Source organism: Rattus norvegicus, chromosome 5, assembly GCF_021556685.1.
Source record: "Rattus norvegicus strain SHRSP/BbbUtx chromosome 5, alternate assembly SHRSP_T2T, whole genome shotgun sequence".
Classification (NCBI taxonomy): Eukaryota; Metazoa; Chordata; class Mammalia; order Rodentia; family Muridae; genus Rattus; species Rattus norvegicus.
The window spans coordinates 119,490,605-119,513,607 of record NC_141538.1 but is presented as its reverse complement, the minus strand read 5'-3'; the positions used below and the strand labels follow the sequence as shown (position 1 = coordinate 119,513,607).

The following is a 23,003-nucleotide window of genomic DNA, read 5'->3' as shown; positions in this document are numbered from 1 at the left end:
ACTACCCTTCAAAATTCCACATAACAGGTTAAATAACTCCCATATATAATAACACAGAAAAATATTCCCATCCCCAAATGAAAAAACTGGGATATAGTAAGAAATAATTACACCAGAACAAAACCAGAATCCATCAGGACAACCACCAAATCCTGCAGCTCCATGTCTCGCATCTAGACTTCCAATATAGTCAGTTGGGTTCCAAAAGGCTTGAGTAACTCTCGCCCCCCATCTCTGGTGCCCTTGGAAGACTTAGAATCTCTCTTAGACCAGATTCTTCTATGCCCACAGCTCTTGATTCATGGTTTTGCCATCTCTAACATCTTGAAGTCTTCATTGAAATGTAGGCTTTACCTTCATAAATTTGCACAGTGACCTCATAGGGCCTCCTCCAAGGACTGCAACCCTGTCATACATTACTTGACCTCAGTTGCTTTCCATGATCCTCTCAGTCCTGCAAGGTTTCATGCCTTGAAGAACAGGGTCAGGGAGATGACCTCAAGATGTAGCCTGGGTCCTTGGGATATAGCTGTCTCAGCTCCAGTGAACTGATCCTAGGGATACATTCTCCTAGGCAGTTGCTTTTGAGAATTGGTGAACCCATCAACTTAATTTTATTTTTTAAGTGAGTTGGGGTCTTCACAAGTCAGAGCCTTTTAGGAGTAAAATGTTCCCTTTAAGATGTCCCAGTGCTGCACACACAGGTTTCTTTTTAGCAGTGCCGATCTCTTTAGTGGCTGTTCTCTTATCAGCAGTTGACTGTTCCTACCTTGACATATCCTGTGCTGTACACATTAATTAGTCCACAGCTTTAGATTTAACTTTGCTCTTGGTCTTAGGATACAGGCAATATGAAACCACATTCTTGACCAGGTATCCATGAATGGCCTCCCAGTGTTCAGATCTTGAAAGTCATAAACCAGGCTTCCACTTTCTGCATTTCTTAAAGAATTCTACCCAACTCCCAGGGTAGCTCATTAAACTCTGCTTCCACCCCTCAAAGGTTTTTCTACCTACAAGATAAGACAAAATAATAGTATTGGCATTAGGCAAAACCACACACAAAGCTGGGTACATTGTACCTTTTCCTTGTTTCTTGAACAGTTGGAAGGTTGTTCCATTAGTATCTGTTGGTAATGAATTTGTTTAAGGACTAGTGTTTTATAACACTTGAGTTATGAAAGTTATTTGCCTCACAAACTAACTGGCTACATATTGTCTTTAGCTTTCCTGTTTGTTTTTGTTTTAGAGAGAGGAGTGGGTGTTTCTGTGTAGCCCTGGCTGTCCTAGCTTTACTTAGCTTTTGATGTTTAATTACAACTATTCAAGCATCAATGTTGTATTTATGAAATATAACTGCAGCAAACATATTTTTTCTGATATTAATTTTCATAAACATTATTTTAAAGAGAAATGATTAAATAAAGTTATAATACATTCATACAGGCAGTATACTTTTACTCATTATAAATTAATTCAAATACAAAATTTTAATCTCTGGAAAATTTTTATATGAACAACTTCTGGTATCTGTCACCTTCAAGGCATTACACTTCAACCCTCCTTAAAACATTCTGAAGACTACCATTATTTCTACTTTTTAGATAAGAAAATGAATAAAAAGTCATTTATTTTAGAGTTTTAATTAGCAAGCAGAAAAGTCTGTGTGAACCTTATTTCCCATCTTAGGCAGTCAGTGAAGGAAAATGGATGATTGTGTTAATGTTAGCTACTTCAACTGTTCTGTGTTTGGGAAGAAAAAAAGTAGAGAAAATATTCTCCCTAAAGTCAAAACTCCAAGCAGTGGTTAATTTCCCCTCAGAAACTTCTCTTGAAATACTAAAAAGTGTGTTGATGTATAGGCCCTCTGCTCACTGACTCTCACTGACTTGTTTGATAGTGGGCTGTTGGGAATTCCCGAGGAGCCTACCTTCTAAACAGAGCTAGTGTCAAGTGTGCCAACATGGCTTCATTTTCAAGCAGCCTTATCTTCGGTAGTTTCTGCCCCAGTACATCTGTGGCTTTAGTATTTCTGATCAGGTTGCTTTGGGTTGTCTGTGTAATCCTTGCCCTTAAATCCTCCAAACACTCACTACAACTTGTTCCAACCCTATCTAGCAGGTTCTCTCTCCTTAGGTGAGTTTGAAATCAGGAGGTTGTGGGGTAGAGAATAGAATATGAATTTTATAAAGCAATTATAAAATTTATTGCATGATTCTAATAATCTTAGGCCTCAGCTGACGTCGTCAGGAACCAGTAATCCCTTTCAATAACTTGTTACTGGTATATTCATTAATAATAGCTAACACATTAAAATTTAATGAGGGTGATGATAAAAATATAATTTCTAGAGAGACATAATGTTTTTCACACACACACACACACACACACACACACACACACACACACACACTAGATAGAACCCCATATATCTAAATGACCGATATTAATAAAAAGAAACACAACTTCACATTCGCTGTTGTTATTAGGAAGGGACAAATTTAGCTTTTCCTTTACATTGTGTTTTCCCTTATGTTTTTAATTTTCTAAAAGAAAATGAAAGAATCATGGCCGACAGAATTGTGGAGTTCTCACTTCAGAGGAATTTTCAGCTAGTAAGAAATGCAATGAACTTAAGGTCTTTTAGCAGAGTGCTTAGTTTTTTTTCTCCAACCCCCCCCCCCAATTCAGTTCAGTTAAGAGTTTGTACCATATTAAGAAGCATTTTAAGTATAATGCTGTAGAAATGTCTATGGTTTGTACTTTAAGGCAGTCACTTTACATTGAAATAACCTTTAAATACTATACTTAATATTCTTTTCTTTAAAAAAGTACACTATGTGATAAGATGATGTAGATGAACTAATGCTCTCTATGTACCTGGGATCTTTTGGGTTGCTTTAACAGTACTAATGAAGATCATGTTTGCATTGTGAGGACTGGGTGTCTTTAAGGATAATTCATAGCATGCACCATGTAACATTTCTCTCCTTTCCAACTGCTCTCTGTTATGTGCTTAGGGTTTAGATCGCTCCAATTCCTGGGTTAACACTGGTCCAAAAGCTGCCCCATGGGGATCCAACCCCAGTCCAAGTGCAGAGTCAACACAGGTGGTGTTTACATTATAGGTTTCTTTATTGGCTGCTGATGTTTCCCGTTAGAACATTACCTTTTAGTACATGCTGTGATTTCAGTGGCTTGCTTTTATTTAATCATTATAAGTGTGTATTTTTACCCTGCACATTCCCCAACTACTATGCATGAATCCACCAGATGTACCAGTAATGCTCTCCTCTTGTTTTCTGTCTCCTCCTGCCTACTCCTTACACATCATATCAATGTCTTTGTGCCTGCTGTTTATGCACTGATAGCTTTACAACAGGTTCTCTTTAGGACTTGTACATCTTTAGTAGGAAATTTTTATGTAGAAAATACTGAACAGTTTTCCATTTGACTTAAAGTAAATGTAAATATATCATTTCCTGTGGCCTTTATTACCTTCTCTTTTTCATAATCACCAAGTAGAAAGATTGGTAGTAAGTTGAAGTTAAATATAAATAAGTTACAGTATGTATGCTATGAGAATAAATGCTGGAGGAAAAACTGTTTCATTTGTAAAGTGTTGCAAAGTATGAAATTTATTTTAACTATAACATATATTTTAAGACTAGTTGCTTGATAGCTAATTGCATGATGCATCAAAATATACTTCTTATCTGTGTATTGGCTCTGAAGGAAAATCCTCTAATTCCTAAAAAAAAGAACCCAGTTCTCCATTTAAGATTAGAACTGATTTATATTACAAATAGTTTATGACAAACTTAAATGATGTGTTTTCAATAGAAAAAAGTAAAGTTTCTAAACTCTCCATTTAAGATTATAACTGATTTATGTACAGTTTATGACAAACTTTAAATGGTATATTTTTAATAAAATAATGTTTTGAAAGTTTCAATTCCCTTACTGAGTACAAAATTCTTGATTTCTATTTTTTTTGGTCAGACCGCAGTTGAGAAGTATGTTTTTGCTTTTTATGTTTTTGTTAGATATGTGCATGTGTAGATTTCACAGGTAAGTTTCATTCTTTGCAGCACTCTCTGTAATATAATAACTAAGGTAATTAATCTTAAAGACAAAAAAATAGAAGCAGTTTTCATACAGCTTTTAAAGCAGCTTAAAATAACGGAGTGAGATCAGAAATAATCTGAACGTTTGAAACTGAGCGTAGCCCGTGACTTCCGAGCCCTCCACACCAGTGTTAATGTTCTCTTGCCATTCGTTCACCTTCACCCATAGGCTGTGGATCGAAGTTGTAATCGTATGTCTTCGCACACAGAGACGTCAAGTTTCTTACAAACATTAACGGGACGCTTACCAACTAAAAAGGTAGATTCATAAGAAGACAGAGGGGGAAAGTAATTCCAGCCATTAAAAACTTGTAAAGTCTCCTTACACAACCAGTGTGAGATGCTGAAATAATTTTGTTGGGTCTAAAACTTCGTTTGAACAAGCAGTGCTGGTCTGGAGGCTTTGTGCCATGCCACTGTTGTTCAGGGTTTGTTTTCATTAAGATAATGTTTCTACTTTTAGAATTGATTGTAGAGTATAGTAATTCAAAGAAGATAATCAACTTTTAATACCAGAAAAATATATGAGCTCTTAATTCTGTTTCTGTAACTACTTCTGTTTTGTTTTAAATCTCCAGGGAAAGGAAGATGAGTTAGGAAAGTTATCACTCTTAGTAAGCGATGTTGCTTGCCCGGTGCACAGCCCTGTTAGACCTTTCACAGTAATCTGTGCTGCTTGCAAGTGCTTTGTATGCATATCCATTAAAACAAAGTTTCTGCTTCCTAAAAATACATCTTAAAGACCTGGAACTTAATAGCATACAGAAAAGTTTAAATTCGTAATGGTATTTCCTAAATTGTACCAGCAAAGTTGATAAATGTATGTTCAAATATGTATTTAAAATACAAACAAAATCCGATTTGTAGCCGTGAGGTTTTGGTTTAGTTTTTTTGTTTGCAAGTGCAATTTAGGAAGTTGTTTCCTGCCTGTCCTTTTAAAATTACATTTTACTCCAAGATAACATGTAATTTTTCAGCTCTGAACATGCGACACTGTGTTCATGCATAAGTAGTCGTTTCGTTAATGGGTGTGTCCACGCATCATCCAGTGTCCATGTGCCCCGCCCCATTGAGCTCGTTCCCACTGTGCCTTCATCTGTGCCTGTGTTATGGTTTGGTCTTTGGCCTCAGCTGGTCCGACTTGATAATAACGTCTCTGTTTCCGGACAGCTCTTTCACGAGGAGCTGGCTCTGCAGTGGGTCGTTTGCAGTGGCAGCGTGCGGGAATCGGCTTTGCAGCAAGCCTGGTTCTTTTTTGAGTTGATGGTAAGCGAACTGAGCATGGTCTTTAATACTTCTAACTCAGCAAGCGGTTTCGTGTCAGTCATTTTCTTTTACTTTAGAAATTGTACCCTCGGGGTTGGGGATTTAGCTCAGTGGTAGAGCGCTTGCCTAGCAAGCGCAAGGCCCTGGATTCGGTCCCCAGCTCCGGGGGAAAAAAAAAAAAAAAAAAAGAAAAGAAAAGAAATTGTACCCTCATATTTGCCCCCAAGCATAATTATTTACTTTTTTCTAAATATACACCTTGGGCGACACAATATAGGTAAAATGATAACGTGTGAGGTCACTTCATCTCTGCTTTTGATTTTGCGTTGTTGTTCTTGAATGCACAAGAAAACTTGTGACAGTCTCTGCTAGTCTATGCGAGTTAGTAAAGTCAGTGCTATAGATGTTGTAACAATTATTTAGAGCTTTATAAATACATCCTGTTATTATTATAGATGGACAGCGCACAGGGAAATGCTAATTATAATCAATTTGAGAAACACTTTTTGCTTACTTCAGTAAATGGTATATAAACTGATTAATTTTTTTCATGTCATATAAAACATGGGCTATACTTATATACATGCAGACTTCTTAATGAACTAAAACAGTAAGTGCTTATCGGGTGGCTATGCAGGCCTGTTACTGAGGCTGGGAGAGGTTAAGTGACGTTTTAGGGTACACATCCTGTAGGTAGCAGTACTATACTCCTAGTCCTGACGCTCTGGCTCTAGGAACCTTCTGCTAGTTTTCTCCCTCAGGACTAGAAAGCTCAGATCCTGGGATCATTTTATTTCAACAAAAATAGTATTTAATAAATAAGGAACAAAACAAAAGCCAAAAAAAGAAATAAGGACAAAGAGAGAGGGAGGGAGGAGAGAAGGGAGTTAAAGGGGCTTTTAGAATTCAACACAGTTCAACAGCAGTCACTGTTACCTGTATTTGAGATACAAAACATTTTTCCCTACAGATTTACTAATCTACAGAGAAGGGAAACCTGGGAATATGTATGTCCGAAAGCTCATTTTCTTTTAGAATATCAATATCAAATTTATAACTCATGTAGTTTTATTGTAAAATAGGAATTGCAATTTTGGCTTTAACAAAAGTCTTCCATGTGTGTTCAGATTTCTTAAGTACGAGTCCAGAGATTACAGTTTAGGAGTCAGCTATAGCTAGGCTTGATGGCACATCCCTCTAATCCCAAGGCCTTTTAGGAAGAAGCCTGGCTTCTGGGAGTCGTAGTACACATCCACAGTGGCAGGCAGGCACATCTCTTTAGTTTGAAGACAGTCGAGACAGCATAGAGAATTCCTGGCTAGCCAGGGCTACATAATGAGAGCCTGTTTAAAAAGTGGGGTGAGCTGGGGCTGGGATACAGACAGGTGGTAGAGTTCATGCCCATCATCTAACGCCCTGGGCTCATTTGTCACTGCAACAAAAAAGATTTGACTGTGCTGCATGCTGCCAACAGTTAGCTCTCTTTAAATGTAAATGCTTGCACTCTTCATTAGCATTCCTAGTATTCTAGTGAAAATGTATCTAAAGGCATTCTGTGAACTGAAGCCACTTAAAATGATCAACTGACACAGCTCGTGATGACTACAGCAACTGCAGGCTTTCTCACCATTGGAGGCTTCTAAGTTAGGGGCAGTGGGGTGAAAAATTGAATGATTCTTAAAATTTCTGAATTAAAATTGTTCTTACACTGAAGTTATGACAGAATAATTTATGAGAGTAAAGGGGAAAGTATTATTGTGTTTGACGTTTCATTGGCATATGGAAAATATTTAAGGAACATTTTCAAAACACTGGGAAATAAAAAAGTATTTCAGTTGACTGCTAAATTTACATAGTATATTTTTAAAATAGCCAGAGTATTTAGAGCCATTTTAACTTACTTAAAATTAAGCCAGGTAGTAGAACATACATGTACTCTTAAGACTGGAGAGGCCAAGACAGGATTGAGAACTCATGGTTAATCTGGGTTGCATTGTAAGATACTGTCATAAAATAAAGCAAAACAGCAACACAGGTGACAGTATGTGTCCGTTTACAGGTCAAGAGCATGGTGCACCACTTGTACTTTAATGATAAGCTCGACGCTCCGAGGAAAAGCCGTTTCCCAGAGCGTTTTATGGATGATATTGCTGCCCTGGTTAGCACAATTGCTGGTGATGTTGTGTCACGGTTTCAGAAGGTGAGGATGACTTTCTGTCGATGTCTCTTGTAAGCTGAGAGTAAACGGTTGTGCTTTTGTTCACCACTGTCATTGTTATTGCTTATATTCTGTCTCCTAGGATACAGAAATGGTTGAGAGACTCAATACAAGCCTTGCCTTCTTTCTCAATGATCTGCTGTCGGTTATGGACCGAGGGTTTGTCTTTACCCTTATAAAGTCCTGCTACAAACAGGTAATACATACTTAGTTATTGAGTAGCTGAAATACTGTGGTAGCTAGTTTGAGAATATCCTGTCACTAGTGAAAGAGTAGCCGAGTTCTGTGATAACACTGTGGTGAAGTACAAGGTGTGTGGTTTATTAGAACTATCCCAAGTAGATCCCAACTCAATGTTACTTCCTTCCTAGTAAAAGCTACTCAGATAGTGATGGAAGGCAGCCTTTGAATGCTGTGCAAGAACAGCATTTATCCTGAGTGTACGGCTAACCGAACTTTCCCTATCCTTGGTATTTATTTATTTGAGATAAGGTTTCACATAACCTAGGCCAGCTGTAAATTCTTGTTGTAGTTGAAGGTGATCTTGAACTCTTGGTCTACTTATGAGTGTGAACCATTATGCCAGCTTTTGAGTGTCCCTTAAAGAAAACAGTTGGCTTTCAGTACTTCTATTTTTAATTAATTATTTTATTTACATTCCAAATTTTGCTCTCCCTTCTGGTCCCACCTCCCAGAGTACTTCACCTGGGAGCACACTCTCAGAGTCATTACTACTATTTAAACATTAGAATTTGGATTCATGGTCAGATATTTACTGAAGTTCAAAATGTCGTACATTATCTTGCCGTCCTTAAACTATAAACACCCTAGACCTTTTCCACAAGCAACACATTATGTTTTTTAAATGTTATCAACTATTATGTCTTGCCTTTTGGCTCCTTAAAAGCTGTAGTCACTCCAGAGTTATCACAGCATTGGAAAATAAAAGCTTTGGTTTCATCCCAGAATTGTTGAGGTGTTTGACGTTGAGTAAAGCTCAGGAAGCCCTTCTTGGCTGGCCCATGGGTTAGTTTTGGAGAGCTGTTGGTTGATGATTCTAAGGGACTGGTCAGCTAGCTTAGTGACTAAAGCTCTGGCCACTCTCCCTGGGAACCTGCATTTAATTCTCAGCGCCCACATGGCAGCTCACGACAGTCAATTCCAGTTGCAGGGAGTCCAGTGATCTCTTCTGCTTCTGTAGGTGCCAGGCATATACATGATGCACAAATGTACATGCAGGCAAAACACTCATACACATGAAATAAAATAAAACATTTTAAAAGAATTCTATTTAGCAATATAATTGTTAAAATTTTGAAGGCTTATTCAGCTGGATATTTTTCTTTTATAGTAATAAAAATTATCTATGCGTGAGTTCTGACTCACAGATATTTTCAAAACACTGTTCTTTCCCCCCAAATTTATATTTTATTACTATCAAAACTTATTCTGGCTTATTGACCTCCTACATTTTCCAACCATTGAAGTTGATTCAGGGATAACTATTATCTATTAAGTCAGCTGACAGTAAGTCTCCTCGAGTAGCTGTGATATAGTTGGGAAAAAATAGACAATTATAAATGCATTTAACAGAAGTATTAAAAAGAAGTCTTTTGATGCATGCATTTTCCTCATAAGGTACATTTTTGAGAAGTGGGACTATTAATGCAGCTGTAATTTTGGGAAAGAAGTTGTTGTCATATAAGCCACAGAACCCCAAATACTGTTATTGTGGTGTATTACTGTGGGAGAAAAAAAATAAATCAATTGGTGTTCTCTCATTTACACATTGCTTCCAAGGTGTCAGCGAAGCTTTATTCACTACCAAATCCAAGTGTCCTGGTGTCCCTGAGGTTGGACTTTTTGCGAATCATCTGCAGCCACGAGCACTATGTTACATTAAACTTACCCTGCAGCTTGCTCACCCCGCCTGCATCTCCGTCACCTTCTGTTTCTTCTGCAACATCTCAGGTATGCAAAGTGTGAGGACGGACATATGTTCCTACTTATACAAATGCGTGAAAACTGTTAGTGTGTTATTTGATGATTGATTAAGTAGAGGCTCATTTCTGAGTGCTTTATAAATATTAGCTCATCTAATTACCAGAACAACTCTAGGAGTTTTGTCATTATCCATATTGGATACCGCCAGTCAAAAACATAGAAAGTAAGAAGTGGTCGGGAAAGCTGTGGCCAAGGCTTTATCCAGAGCCAGGGTTAAGCATGGCCCTGAGTTTCCGCCACTCATGAATGCACATGAGTGGGCTCAGTGGGCTCACCTATGTAAACTTTTTTTTTTTTTTTATGTTTTCACAAATCAAGTTTTCTTGAAGCAGATATAGAGACGGAGTCTGGGGTGAATACCTGTGAAAGGAAACAGGGAAGAGAGTCAGGCTGCAGTGCCAGCCTCCCAAGGTCAGCCTGGGTCACTCCTGATGTCTAAAGTTGATCTTACACACTTCCTAATCCTATTTCTATAGGGTGGGGGGCCCAGATACAGTTCTGTAGGCTAAAACAGTCTTACATGTTTGTTTAAAAAAGTTAAACCATACTTACATAAACTGGAAAAATGGAAAGTCTTAGAGAGCCAGACAGGGCTTTTCACTTCCTCTCTTCAGTACGAATCCTGGATCCACTTTCTGACACATGTCTTCTACCTCCCTAAAGGATGCATTAGCCTTTTGTATTCTTGCTTTGTCTTCTTTTAAAGATGTAGCTCTATGGCCAGAGACAGATTAGTCATAGGTGCCTTTCCTTAAACCTCCTTACTGCATGGCATTTACCTGTGACATGTCATAGAATTTCTTGAGTTATCTTGTTTACGTTCTTATTTAACTGTGTAATTTTCAGAATTTAGTGACTAACATAGATATCTTAGTTAGGGTTTTATTCCTGTGAAGAGACATTATGACCATGGCAATTCTTATAAAGGAAAACATTTAATTGGGGCTGTTTTACACTTTCAGGTTTAGTCCATTATTGTCATGGCAGAGAGCATTGTAGCATTCAGGCAGACCTGGTTCTGGAGAAGGCTGAGAGTTCTACATCTTGATCTGCAGGCAGCAGAAGGAGACTGTGTGCTACACTGGGCATAGCTTGAGCCTAGGAGAACTCCAGGCATACCCCTCAAGTGACACACCTCCTCCAGTAAAGCCACACCTCCTAATAGTGTCACTCCCTATGTGCCAAGCATCCAAACACATGAGTCTATTGGGGCAGACTTCCTATTCAGACCATCACAATAGACACCTCTGGGGGCCTTTCCTAAAACCTCCGTACTACATGCCATTTACCTGTGAAGTTCTTAGAGAATTTCTTGAATTATCTTGTTTGCTTTCTTGTTTAACTGTGCAATTTTCATATTTTAGTAGCTAACATAGACATACTTTTGGGGGAGGGGCAGAAAATATTATTTATACTTACTTAGAAGTTTTCTCTACAAAAATAGGAAATCTGATGCTGGAGATGTATACACACACACACACACACACACACACACACACACCCTCTGAATGTGGAATATATCTTGGGGGATGTAAGTGTTTGCAGAATCCTGGGCTAGGTCAGTGTTCTGAGTTTGGTAACAAAAGTGAGGAAATCATCATAGTATCCCATACCTAAAGTCAGAGCAGTTACTCTTCTGTGGGCTCTCAGGAGTACCTTTTGTCTGACATATGGCGTCGCATTTCATCTGTTGCAATGCCACACTGTGGATATTTGTAGCACAAATATCAGCAGCTGAGTTCTCCTTTACCTCCAACAGAGCTCTGGATTTTCCACCAATGTGCAGGACCAGAAGATCGCAAATATGTTTGAGTTGTCCTTACCCTTCCGCCAGCAGCATTACCTGGCAGGCCTGGTGTTGACAGAGCTCGCACTCATTTTAGACCCCGATGCTGAAGGGTGAGTACATCTGTGGCACACTGGAGGACGTCCGTCAGGTTTTGGACAGTGGGACTGAGCCTGCTAAGACTTTAATTAATATTACTGCTTCTGTCTTCCCCAAGATCCATGTGCTTGTTATTTCTATATTTCTTACTTTTAGGAATCGTGTTTATGTTTTCTGTAATCTCCTCAGAATATGAGATTTATCAACACAGATGGTCATATATCATGCTTGACACCATAGCATTTTTCTAGTAATGCAAGAAACAGTTGTGTGCATTAGTATATGGATAATTTTTAAAATACAGTGGGCACGGGGCTGGAGAGATGGCTCAGCGGTTAAGAGAGCTGACTGCTCTTCCAGAGGTCCTGAGTTCAACTCCCAACAACCACATGGTGGCTCACAACCATCTGTAATGGTAACTGATGCCCTCATCTGATGTGTCTGAAAACAGTTACATTTACATAAAATAAAGCTTAAAAAAATACAGTAAGTACTTTTCAGTTAAGGAAAATAGACTAATTTTCTTTAATTCCTTGTGAGAAAAATTTATAATTTTCCATCCTACTATGTAGCATTTTATCTTAAAACTTAACCTATCTTTTTAAAAATGTCTGCTGTTAGAGGATTTTTGGAAATTGTTATAAGAAAAGATATCATCTAATGATTTTCATTTATGAAATAACTTGGTATCTTCTGGGATAGCAACCCTTATGGGTGGTACTCATTTTACCAGTTGTGTTAGAAAGTCCATTTGACAGCCTGACATGACACTAACCCAAATTCTTAGCCATAGGATCATGAGCTTGAGGACATCCTGGGCAGCATAACAAGACATCACCTGTTTAAGAACAAAACAGAACAGAGAAGTGGCTTAGTTTCTAAAGTGTGTATCCTGCCCCTCTGGAGGGCCTGAGTCTGGTACCCAGCACGGATGTCAGGGTCTTCACTGCTGCCAGCAGTTAGCTCCGGATGTGTCACCTCTGCTGGTCTCTCAGAAAACCTGCGTTCCTGTGTTCACCCACACACACTCACACACAAATTAAAGTAAAAGATAAATGTTGTAAAAATAAAATTGTATAATCATAATTTATTTGCATTTGGGTAAAAAAAATTTTTTTTGAAATTCTGATCACCTTAAGTTTATTCTAAAGTTAAGTATCATGCAAGAGGTCCAGGAAACAAAAACATATAACCTTAAACAGGTTTTTAATGGATGTTTAATCTGCTTAAGAGATTAAAGAAAAAGTATATTCATAAAATCCTTAGTAATATGTCAGGGATATAGTTCATACTGAAAAACAATTTAAAACGCAAACTCTGCAAATGAAAGATTTGTATTTTACATGTGGAATATTTTTTAAAGAAGTGGTTTTCACCAGAACCGTGGGACTCTGAAGAGGCGTTCTATAGGCTCCATGTAGAAGAGAGGTTTGTGTAGACTCTGTGCCGAGAGAGAAATGTTTAAATGGCTGAGACTCTATACCTGCCAGTTTTGTTTGCAAGCGCGTTCATGGCTTAGCATTTGACAAGAAAGTATAATGTCATTGAAGATAATTAAAGGTGAACATTTTTGAGATGAGAAGATATGCTATAATTTTTCCGAACTTGCTTTCCTTAATAACTGGTGTACCTTAGGCATTGGAGTGATGTTTACTTGGCCAAAGTCATCTGATATGTCCTCAAGGAATTAAATCAGGCCAGGTTGGAGGGGGCCACAGTGCACCTGGGGCTTTGACGGTTTTATTGAAAGCAGTCGGTCTCTTTATAAATAATATAATGGCTGTTTTCAGGATCAATCTAGTTGTAGCTGCCAGGATACAACGATGTTTGCATGTTATACAAAGTACACAAGATTAAATGTCTACTAATTGTCTTGTCAAGCACCTGTGCTTCCTTGACTTCCAAGGTTACATACAGAGAAGCACAAAGAGGCCTGTATGCTTCACTGCTTGAGGGAGTGCCTCATTCTCTCAGGAACTGGAAGGCACAGTGTGCCCCAGGCGCCATGGACTCCAACCTGAAAAGCCTATGACACATGCCTCTGAAGGCAGCTCGGCCAAGCCAACTCCATGGTTCCTTGCAAGTTATATTCCCAGTGTTTTTGCTTGTTCAGGATGGCTTTAGTTATAAGAAACTGAATTTTTTTTCTTCAAACTGACTTTATTCATATCAGAAAGAGCATTCAGTCACTTACTGATTTTACCGTGTTCACCCTGAAGGAATAGTCACCTCTACTTTGACTGCAGGATAGTTTCCACAGATTTAGGATCATTTTATATGGCTCACAGGAGACAGGGTAAAGGAATTCCTTTTTCCTTGCAAGTGTAAATCTTTTCCTTAGGCTGATTAGGGTCAGCTAGCTATTCTGATGGATCTAGTCCCCAGAGTTGTGCAGGTTGCTGGATGGATTAAGTTACATGACCTTACACCAAACATGGATTGTTTGCTACAACACACATGATGATGATATGCTATACTCTAAAAACTGAGTTGCTAAGCAGTGTCGGGGTTCTCTGTTGAAGAACGTTATGAATTAATGAAAGGTTGTTTCATGCAGACTGTCACAATGACCTTGCTCACTTGCCATTTGAGGCCACTGGTTTAGCTAGAGTCTGATGCTGACATGAGACAGAGCTTCTGAGCCATAGGGGAAGAGACTTTTAGTTGAATTAGGATGAAGGACTGGGAAATGCATGCTGTCTAGGTTTCAGAAGTGTCTTATATACAGGGTACACAATTTTTATAATAATGTTTCTTTTCCATGTCAATACTCAATTCTATTAAGATGGTTTTTATATCTAATAATATAAGGATTATAAAGGAATCCATTACGGACTGTAGGAAGATTTCATTGGGTCTGGTGAATGAGTGTGCTTACTGTCACTGTTGTGCTCACATTGGAGCCCGTGTGCTACAAATGCGGAGAGCACCCTGGCGTACAGCCCCAGCTTTTATTGTTTGTTTCATCATTTTCTTCTTCTTTCCTGCGCCCACTCCATTAGCAAATTCTGCAGCTCTCCAAGATATATCCAAGTTCAATCACTTTTTTTCCAGCCTTGTTTCTGCTGGAGCTAATTATGCCACCTTCTTATGTCTCTAAAATCATATAGACACAATAGCCTAAATAGTCTTTTAAGATTATGCCATGGCCTTGCTTAAAATTATCCTCCCCTCCCTTCTTGTAACTTAAATACCACTTACAGTAAAACCCAGACTTTTGATAATAGTCCTCAAAGCCCTGCCTTGCTATTGTCTGTTTCTTAAATGTACCAAGTTCATTCATACATTTAAGCCTTGACACTTGTATTTTTCTCCACCCAAAGTAGTGTTTGAGTGACCCAGGGTCTTCACATAATCATTCCTGCCTATAGTTTCTCAGGTCTTCTCTCAAAGCAGAATATTCCTGTTGAGGCTCTCATTGCCTGCTAACATATAGTCCTATTGTCTTTTGCAGTCGTGCTTAGCCATGCAGCCCTGTTTTCTCTTCTTCAAAGTGCTTCCCTGAGTTTATGATAACTTCATTAGAGTAGAATAGAGAGAAGACATCTGTGTGTCCTGCTCAGTTTTGCATTCCTTGAGCTTTAAATTTGTCTAAGGTTCTCCTAGTACCTGGAGTCTCATTCTTCTAAGTGTCTATCTCTTGAATGACCCTGAGATGGCCATATACCTCTGTATGGTCTTACAGGTCTAGACAAAGATACTGTGCAAGATTCACTGACAGATCCATTAGGGGCGTGCTTGTTCTTTGACTACATCTGCTTGTTAAGTAATGAGAATCATTCCGTGATCAGCAGTGAGATGTTCTGTAATTAGCCAAAAATATAATTGTTACAAACTTCCCTTACAGCTAGAAAGTTGACCAAGAAACAGTCTAATAGAGGCAAGATCTTCTGTTAGAATCTGTTGTTCTAGCTTTCCATTGCTGTGATAAAATGTCATAACCAAAAACGTCTTGGAAAAGAAAGGGCTTATTTGGCTCCATGTCCAGATCATAATCCATGATGAATGGAAGTCAGGCCAGGAACTCAGAGCAGGAACATGGAGGCAGGAACTGACACAGAGGGCATGAAGGAGTGCTGCCTACAGATTTATTCTATAGCGTGCTCAGTTTGCTTTTTTTTTATTTATTTTTTTTATGGCACCCAGAGCCACCAGCCCAGGGGTGGCACCTGCTTCAGTGATCTGAGTCTTCTCACATCAATCATAAATTGGGAAAAATGCCCCACAGACATGCCTGCAAGCCATTCTGATGGAGGCATTTTCTCAGTTGAGATTCACTCTACTCAGAAGACTCTTGTTTGTGCCATGTTAACAAAAACTAACCAACATAACTGTACTGAGATTAAATGTTAATTTTGTAGACATAGCTTTTTGGAAGATGAGAAGATCTATTCTTTTACATTTCTGTCTTTAATATGGCAAAAACAATTTTGTGTGTGTGTGTGTGTGTGTGTGTGTGTGTGTGTGTGTGTGTGTCTTTTTCTCTGGTTAAAGTAAACTTAAGCACAAGCGCAGCTCTTAATTCAGGCAGCAAGAAATAGGAGCTGGAGCAGTAGCTCAGCGGGAGCATTTGTGTGTGGCATGCTCGGCACTCTGGACTCAGGCATCAGCATTTAGTGTTGTATAATTATGTATAATACTTTCATGTGATTAAGTAATAAAATGCATGAAATGGCTTCCTGAAAACAGAGTTTAGACAGGGTGGAGTCAGGGTGTGGCAGCTGCTGAGAGGGTTGGAGTGCCTGTCCAGGCATGAGAGTCATCATGGTGAGAATGGAAACAGCTGAGGCCCAAAAGCTGGACCTGGGAATCCCCTCTCTCAAGCTAATTAAGTGCAGCAGGAAACACATTGGTGGGGGCAGGAGTGGGGGTGAAGGGGTGAGTTTGGGGGGTGCAAAAGTAGGAGAGAAGCTTGTTGGGAAGAAGGGTATGTATGTGAAGCAGGGGTTGAACCTGTAAAAGAATCAGCATTTGGATTGACCTCTTGGAGAGTATGCAAACAGTGGGGGCAGTTGGGAGAGCAGCAAGCAGGGAGTCAGGAGTGAGGACTGAAAGGAGCCTATGAATGTGGTTTCGACAGTGTTTGAGTGTACACTTTATGAATAAACGTATAATTAAAATTAAGATCAGCTTTCAAACTAGGAAAGGGTTGTTTGAGGCAAGAATTAGGTCAGGATGATCATTGACAGTGTTGAAGGGAGGTGAGCTTCACTGGCAACATGGGCAGAGCATTTTCTGGGAGAAATATAACATTTTCTGAGACCAAAAACAAAAAGAAAAAGATTGTTTCTTGGGTGTCTTGGGAATTAATTGCTGTGATGAAGCACCATGACCAGAGGAAGTTGGAAGGAAAGGGTTTATTTGGCTTACACTTCCAGGTCACAATCCATCATTAGAGGAAGTCAGGACAGAAACTCAAGCAAGGCTGGAACCTGGAGGCAGGACCTGATGCAGAGGCCAGGGAGGGTGCTGCTTACTGGCTTGCTTCCCCTAGCTTGCTCAGCCTGCTTTCTTTTCTTTTTTTTTTTTTTTTTTTTTGGTTCTTTTTTTCGGAGCTGGGGACCGAACCCAGGGCCTTGCGCTTCCTAGGTAAGCACTCTACCACTGAGCTAAATCCCCAGCCCCTCAGCCTGCTTTCTTATAGAACCCACTCATCCACACTCATGACTCATCTACACACTCATGACTCACTCATCCACACTCATAACTCATCTACACACTCATGACTCACTCATACACACTCATAACTCATCTACACACTCATGACTCACTCATACACACTCATAACTCATCTACACACTCATGACTCACTCATCCACACTCATAACTCATCTACACACTCATGACTCACTCATCCACACTCATAACTCATCTACACACTCATGACTCACTCATCCACACTCATAACTCATCTACACACTCATGACTCACTCATACACACTCATAACTCATCTACACACTCATGACTCACTCATCCACACTCATAACTCATCTACACACTCATGACTCACTCATCCACACTCATAACTCATCTACACACTCATGACTCACTCATCCACACTCATAACTCATCTACACACTCATGACTCACTCATCCACACTCATGACTCATCTACACACTCATGACTCACTCATACACACTCATAACTCACTCATACACACTCATGACTCACTCATCCACACTCATAACTCACTCATACACACTCATGACTCTACACACACACTCATGACTCATCTACACACACTCATGACTCACTCATCCACACTCATAACTCATCTACACACTCATGACTCATCTACACACTCATGACTCATCTACACACTCATGACTCACTCATCCACACTCATGACTCATCTACACACACTCATGACTCACTCATACACACTCATGACTCATCTACACACTCATGACTCACTCATCCACACTCATAACTCATCTACACACTCATGACTCACTCATCCACACTCATGACTCATCTACACACTCATGACTCACTCATCCACACTCATAACTCATCTACACACCCATGACCCACTCATCCACACTCATGACTCATCTACACACTCATGACTCACTCATCCACACTCATAACTCACTCATACACACTCATGACTCTACACACACACTCATGACTCATCTACACACACTCATGACTCACTCATCCACACTCATAACTCACTCATACACACTCATGACTCTACACACACACTCATGACTCATCTACACACACTCATGACTCACTCATCCACACTCATGACTCATCTACACACACTCATGACTCACTCATACACACTCATGACTCATCTACACACTCATGACTCACTCATCCACACTCATAACTCATCTACACACTCATGACTCACTCATCCACACTCATGACTCATCTACACACTCATGACTCACTCATCCACACTCATAACTCATCTACACACTCATGACCCACTCATCCACACTCATGACTCATCTACACACTCATGACTCACACGCACACATGCACATGTGCCTTACACATACAGGGTCTTTACATGTGCATGCAAAGAGTTGTACATATACAACTCTTGTTGTGCCAAGTATATAAACAGAATAAAAACAGGAAGTAATGCTTTTCGTAAGTGTGAACAGTATGCAGCATGTAACATTAGGTCCACACACACAATTATAGACTGTTTTTATTGGCAGAAATGAAGCTCTGTAGCCAATAAGCACCCCCAGTCTCTGTTGGATGACCCTGCTCTGTCTTTTCTGTGGCTTTTTGTATCTCATAGGTATTCGATGCCTTGGAGGAACAGAGTCACGGAGTATTTGCCTTTCTTTAAATAGCCTATTTCACTTGGCATATTTTCTTCACAGTTCTACTTCAGAATTGTTACTTCAGAGCCAGTGAGATGGCTCAGCAGATAAAGTGGATGCCATGTAAGCTGATGACCTAAGTCCAGGCCCCAGCACCCACCCACAAAAAGGTGTAAGGAAAGCTGACATCAGAAATTTGTCCTCCAACCTCCACACATGCACCGAGGCACATCTGCAGCCCCCATTTCATTACACATAATAACAATGTTTAAATTTTTCTTGAAGTTGGTACTGTGTGTGCTCTTGTGTTCCTTATCAATCGAAGCACTAATAGACTTAATCAAACAGTTTACTTTACCCTTAAGTGATTGAGTGCTTCCTTTCCTACCATATTTACTTTATACTATTTTCAAATTTTTGCATTTTAAATAATGTAAAGTGAACTTTACAGGAATAAATATACAAAAATATAGCTGGCAACTGGGTGTGGTGGCATACACCTTTAATCCCAGCACTCAGGATTCAGAGACAGGTTGATGTCTATGAGTTTGAGGCCAGCCCACTCTAAAGAGTGAGTTCTAGAATAAACAAACTGAAAGAACAAAACCACATGATCATTTCATTAGATGCTGAGAAAGCATTTGACAAAATTCAACACCCCTTCATGATAAAAGTCCTGGAAAGAATAGGAATTCAAGGTCCATACCTAAACATAGTAAAAGCCATATACAGCAAACAAGTTGCTAACATTAAACTAAATGGAGAGAAACTTGAAGCAATCACACTAAAATCAGGGACTAGACAAGGCTGCCCACTCTCTCCCTACTTATTCAATATAGTTCTTGAAGTTCTAGCCAGAGCAATCAGACAACAAAAGGAGGTCAAGGGGATACAGATCGGAAAAGAAGAAGTCAAAATATCACTATTTGCAGATGATATGATAGTATATTTAAGCGATCCCAAAAGTTCCACCAGAGAACTACTAAAGCTGATCAACAACTTCAGCAAAGTGGCTGGGTATAAAATTAACTCAAATAAATCAGTAGCCTTCCTCTACACAAAAGAGAAACAAGCCGAGAAAGAAATTAGGGAAACGACACCCTTCATAATAGACCCAAATAATATAAAGTACCTCGGTGTGACTTTAACCAAGCAAGTAAAAGATTTGTATAATAAGAACTTCAAGACTCTGAAGAAAGAAATTGAAGAAGACCTCAGAAGATGGAAAGATCTCCCATGCTCATGGATTGGCAGGATTGAAATAGTAAAAATGGCCATTTTAAGAGTTGGGGATTTAGCTCAGTGGTAGAGTGCTTGCCTAGCAAACGGAAGGCCCTGGGTTCGGTCCCCAGCTCCAAAAAAAAAAAGAAAAGAAAAAAGAAAAAAATGGCCATTTTACCAAAAGCGATCTACAGATTCAATGCAATCCCCATCAAAATACCAATCCATTTCTTCAAAGAGTTAGACAGAACAGTTTGCAAATTCATCTGGAATAACAAAAAACCCAGGATAGCTAAAACTATCCTCAACAATAAAAGGACTTCAGGGGGAATCACTATCCCTGAACTCAAGCAGTATTACAGAGCAATAGTGATAAAAACTGCATGGTATTGGTACAGAGACAGACAGATAGACCATTGGAACAGAATTGAAGACCCAGAAATGAACCCACACACCTATGGGCACTTGATTTTTGACAAAGGAGCCAAAACCATCCAATGGAAAAAGTTAGCATTTTCAGCAAATGGTGCTGGTTCAACTGGAGGTCAACATGTAGAAGAATGCAGATCGATCCATGCTTATCACCCTGTACAAAGCTTAAGTCCAAGTGGATCAAGGACCTCCACATCAAACCAGATACACTCAAACTAATAGAAGAAACACTAGGGCAGCATCTGAAACACATGGGCACTGGAAAAAATTTCCTGAACAAAACACCAATGGCTTACACTCTAAGATCAAGAATCGACAAATGGGATCTCATAAAACTGCAAAGCTTCTGTAAGGCAAAGGACACTGTGGTTAGGACAAAATGGCAACCAACAGATTGGGAAAAGATCTTTACCAATCCTACAACAGATAGAGGCCTTATATCCAAAATATACAAAAAACTCAAGAAGTTAGACCGCAGGGAGACAAATAACCCTATTAAAAAATGGGGTTCAGAGCTAAACAAACAATTCACAGCTGAGGAATGCCGAATGGCTGAGAAACACCTAAAGAAATGTTCAACATCTTTAGTCATAAGGGAAATGCAAATCAAAACAACCCTGAGATTTCACCTCACACCAGTGAGAATGGCTAAGATCAAAAACTCAGGGGACAGCAAATGCTGGCGAGGATGTGGAGAAAGAGGAACACTCCTCCATTGTTGGTGGGATTGCAGACTGGTACAACCATTCTGGAAATCAGTCTGGAGGTTCCTCAGAAAATTGGACATTGAACTGCCTGAGGATCCAGCTATACCTCTCTTGGGCATATACCCAAAAGATGCCCCAACATATAAAAAAGACACGTGCTCCACTATGTTCATAGCAGCCTTATTTATAATAGCCAGAAGCTGGAAAGAACCCAGATGCCCTTCAACAGAGGAATGGATACAGAAAATGTGGTATATCTACACAATGGAATATTACTCAGTTATCAAAAACAATGCCTTTATGAAATTCATAGACAAATGGTTGGAAGTGGAAAATATCCTGAGTGAGGTAACCCAATCACAGAAAAACACACATGGTATGCACTCATTGATAAGTGGCTATTAGCCCAAATGCTTGAATTACCCTAGATGCCTAGAACACATGAAACTCAAGATCGATGATCAAAATGTGAGTGCTTCACTCCTTCTTTAAAAGGGGAGCAAGAATACCCTTGGCAGGGAATAGAGAGGCAAAGATTAAAACAGAGACAGAAGGAACACCCATTCAGAGCCTGCCCCACATGTGGCCCATACATATACAGCCATCCAATTAGACAAGATGGATGAAGCAAAGAAGTGCAGGCAGACAGGAGCCGGATGTAGATCTCTCCTGAGAGACACAGCCAGAATACAGCAAATACAGAGGCAAATGCCAGCAGCAAACCACTGAACTGAGAATAGGACCCCCGTTGAAGGAATCAGAGAAAGAACTGGAAGAGCTTGAAGGGGCTCGAGACCCCTTATGAACAACAATGCCAAGCAACTAGAGTTTCCAGGGACTAAGCCACTACCTAAAGACTATACATGGACTGACCCTGGACTCTGACCTCATAGGTAGCAATGAATATCCTAGTAAGATCACCAGTGTAAGGGGAAGCCCTGGGTCCTGCTAAGGCTGAACCCCCAGTGAATGTGATTGTTGGGGGGAGGGCGGCAATGGGGGGAGGATGGGGAGGGGAACACCCATAAAGAAGAGGAGGGGGAGGGGTTAGGGAGATGTTTGCCAGGAAACTGGGAAAGGGAATAACAATCTAAATGTAAATAAGAAATACCCAGTTAATAAAAAAAAAAAAAAAAAAAAAAAAGAGTGCTAGGATAGCCAGGGTTATACAAAGAAATTCTGTGTGGAGCACCCTCACCTCCAAAAAATTATATCTGGCATAAGTTAAGGAATTAAGAAAGGTTGATTGAGAGCCTTCCCTTAGTGTTCGTTTTGACGAGATTTAATCTCTGTGACTCATTGCTTCTCCTCGTTCATCTCTCCCTTTTAAATAGACTGTTTGGGTTGCATAAGAAAGTCATCAACATGGTACACAACTTACTGTCCAGTCACGACTCTGACCCACGGTACTCTGACCCTCAGATAAAGGCTCGGGTGGCCATGTTGTACCTTCCTCTGATTGGTATTATCATGGAAACTGTGCCTCAGCTGTATGATTTTACAGGTATGTAATGTAATTAACGTAGTTCTCAAAGCTTGTTATCTCCAAGTTGTAGAAAATGTTTTTAGGCTAACAGATATTAAGGAGATACATCCTAGGGCTGGAGAGAGGCTCAGTGATTAAATGCACTGGCTGCTCTTGCAAAGGACTCCAGTTTGATTCCCAGTACTCACATGGTGTCTCACAACCAGTGACTCCAGTTCTAGGGGATCCTCTAGTACACTCTTCTGGCTTCTGCAGGTACCAAGCATATGCAGGGTATACATTCATGCAGGCAAAACACCCATACAGAGAATAATATGAAATAATTTTTAAGTTATTTTTAAAATGTACTCCTGTAAAAATAAAATG

At 39.6% G+C, this 23,003-nt stretch overlaps 1 protein-coding gene across 8 annotated transcripts in view; it reads left to right on the top strand.

The window, feature by feature from the left end:
- Positions 1-23,003, top strand: part of Dock7 (dedicator of cytokinesis 7) — a 183,874-nt gene that overhangs the window by 112,387 nt on the left and 48,484 nt on the right. For 2 of the 8 annotated variants that reach the window (NM_001415885.1, XM_087549052.1), the window contains 8 exon segments: positions 3,021-3,110; positions 4,297-4,386; positions 5,298-5,393; positions 7,453-7,593; positions 7,694-7,807; positions 9,412-9,582; positions 11,375-11,514; positions 22,486-22,655. In NM_001415885.1, the coding sequence (NP_001402814.1) occupies positions 3,021-3,110; positions 4,297-4,386; positions 5,298-5,393; positions 7,453-7,593; positions 7,694-7,807; positions 9,412-9,582; positions 11,375-11,514; positions 22,486-22,655 (1,012 nt within the window). 8 annotated transcript variants of the gene reach the window in all.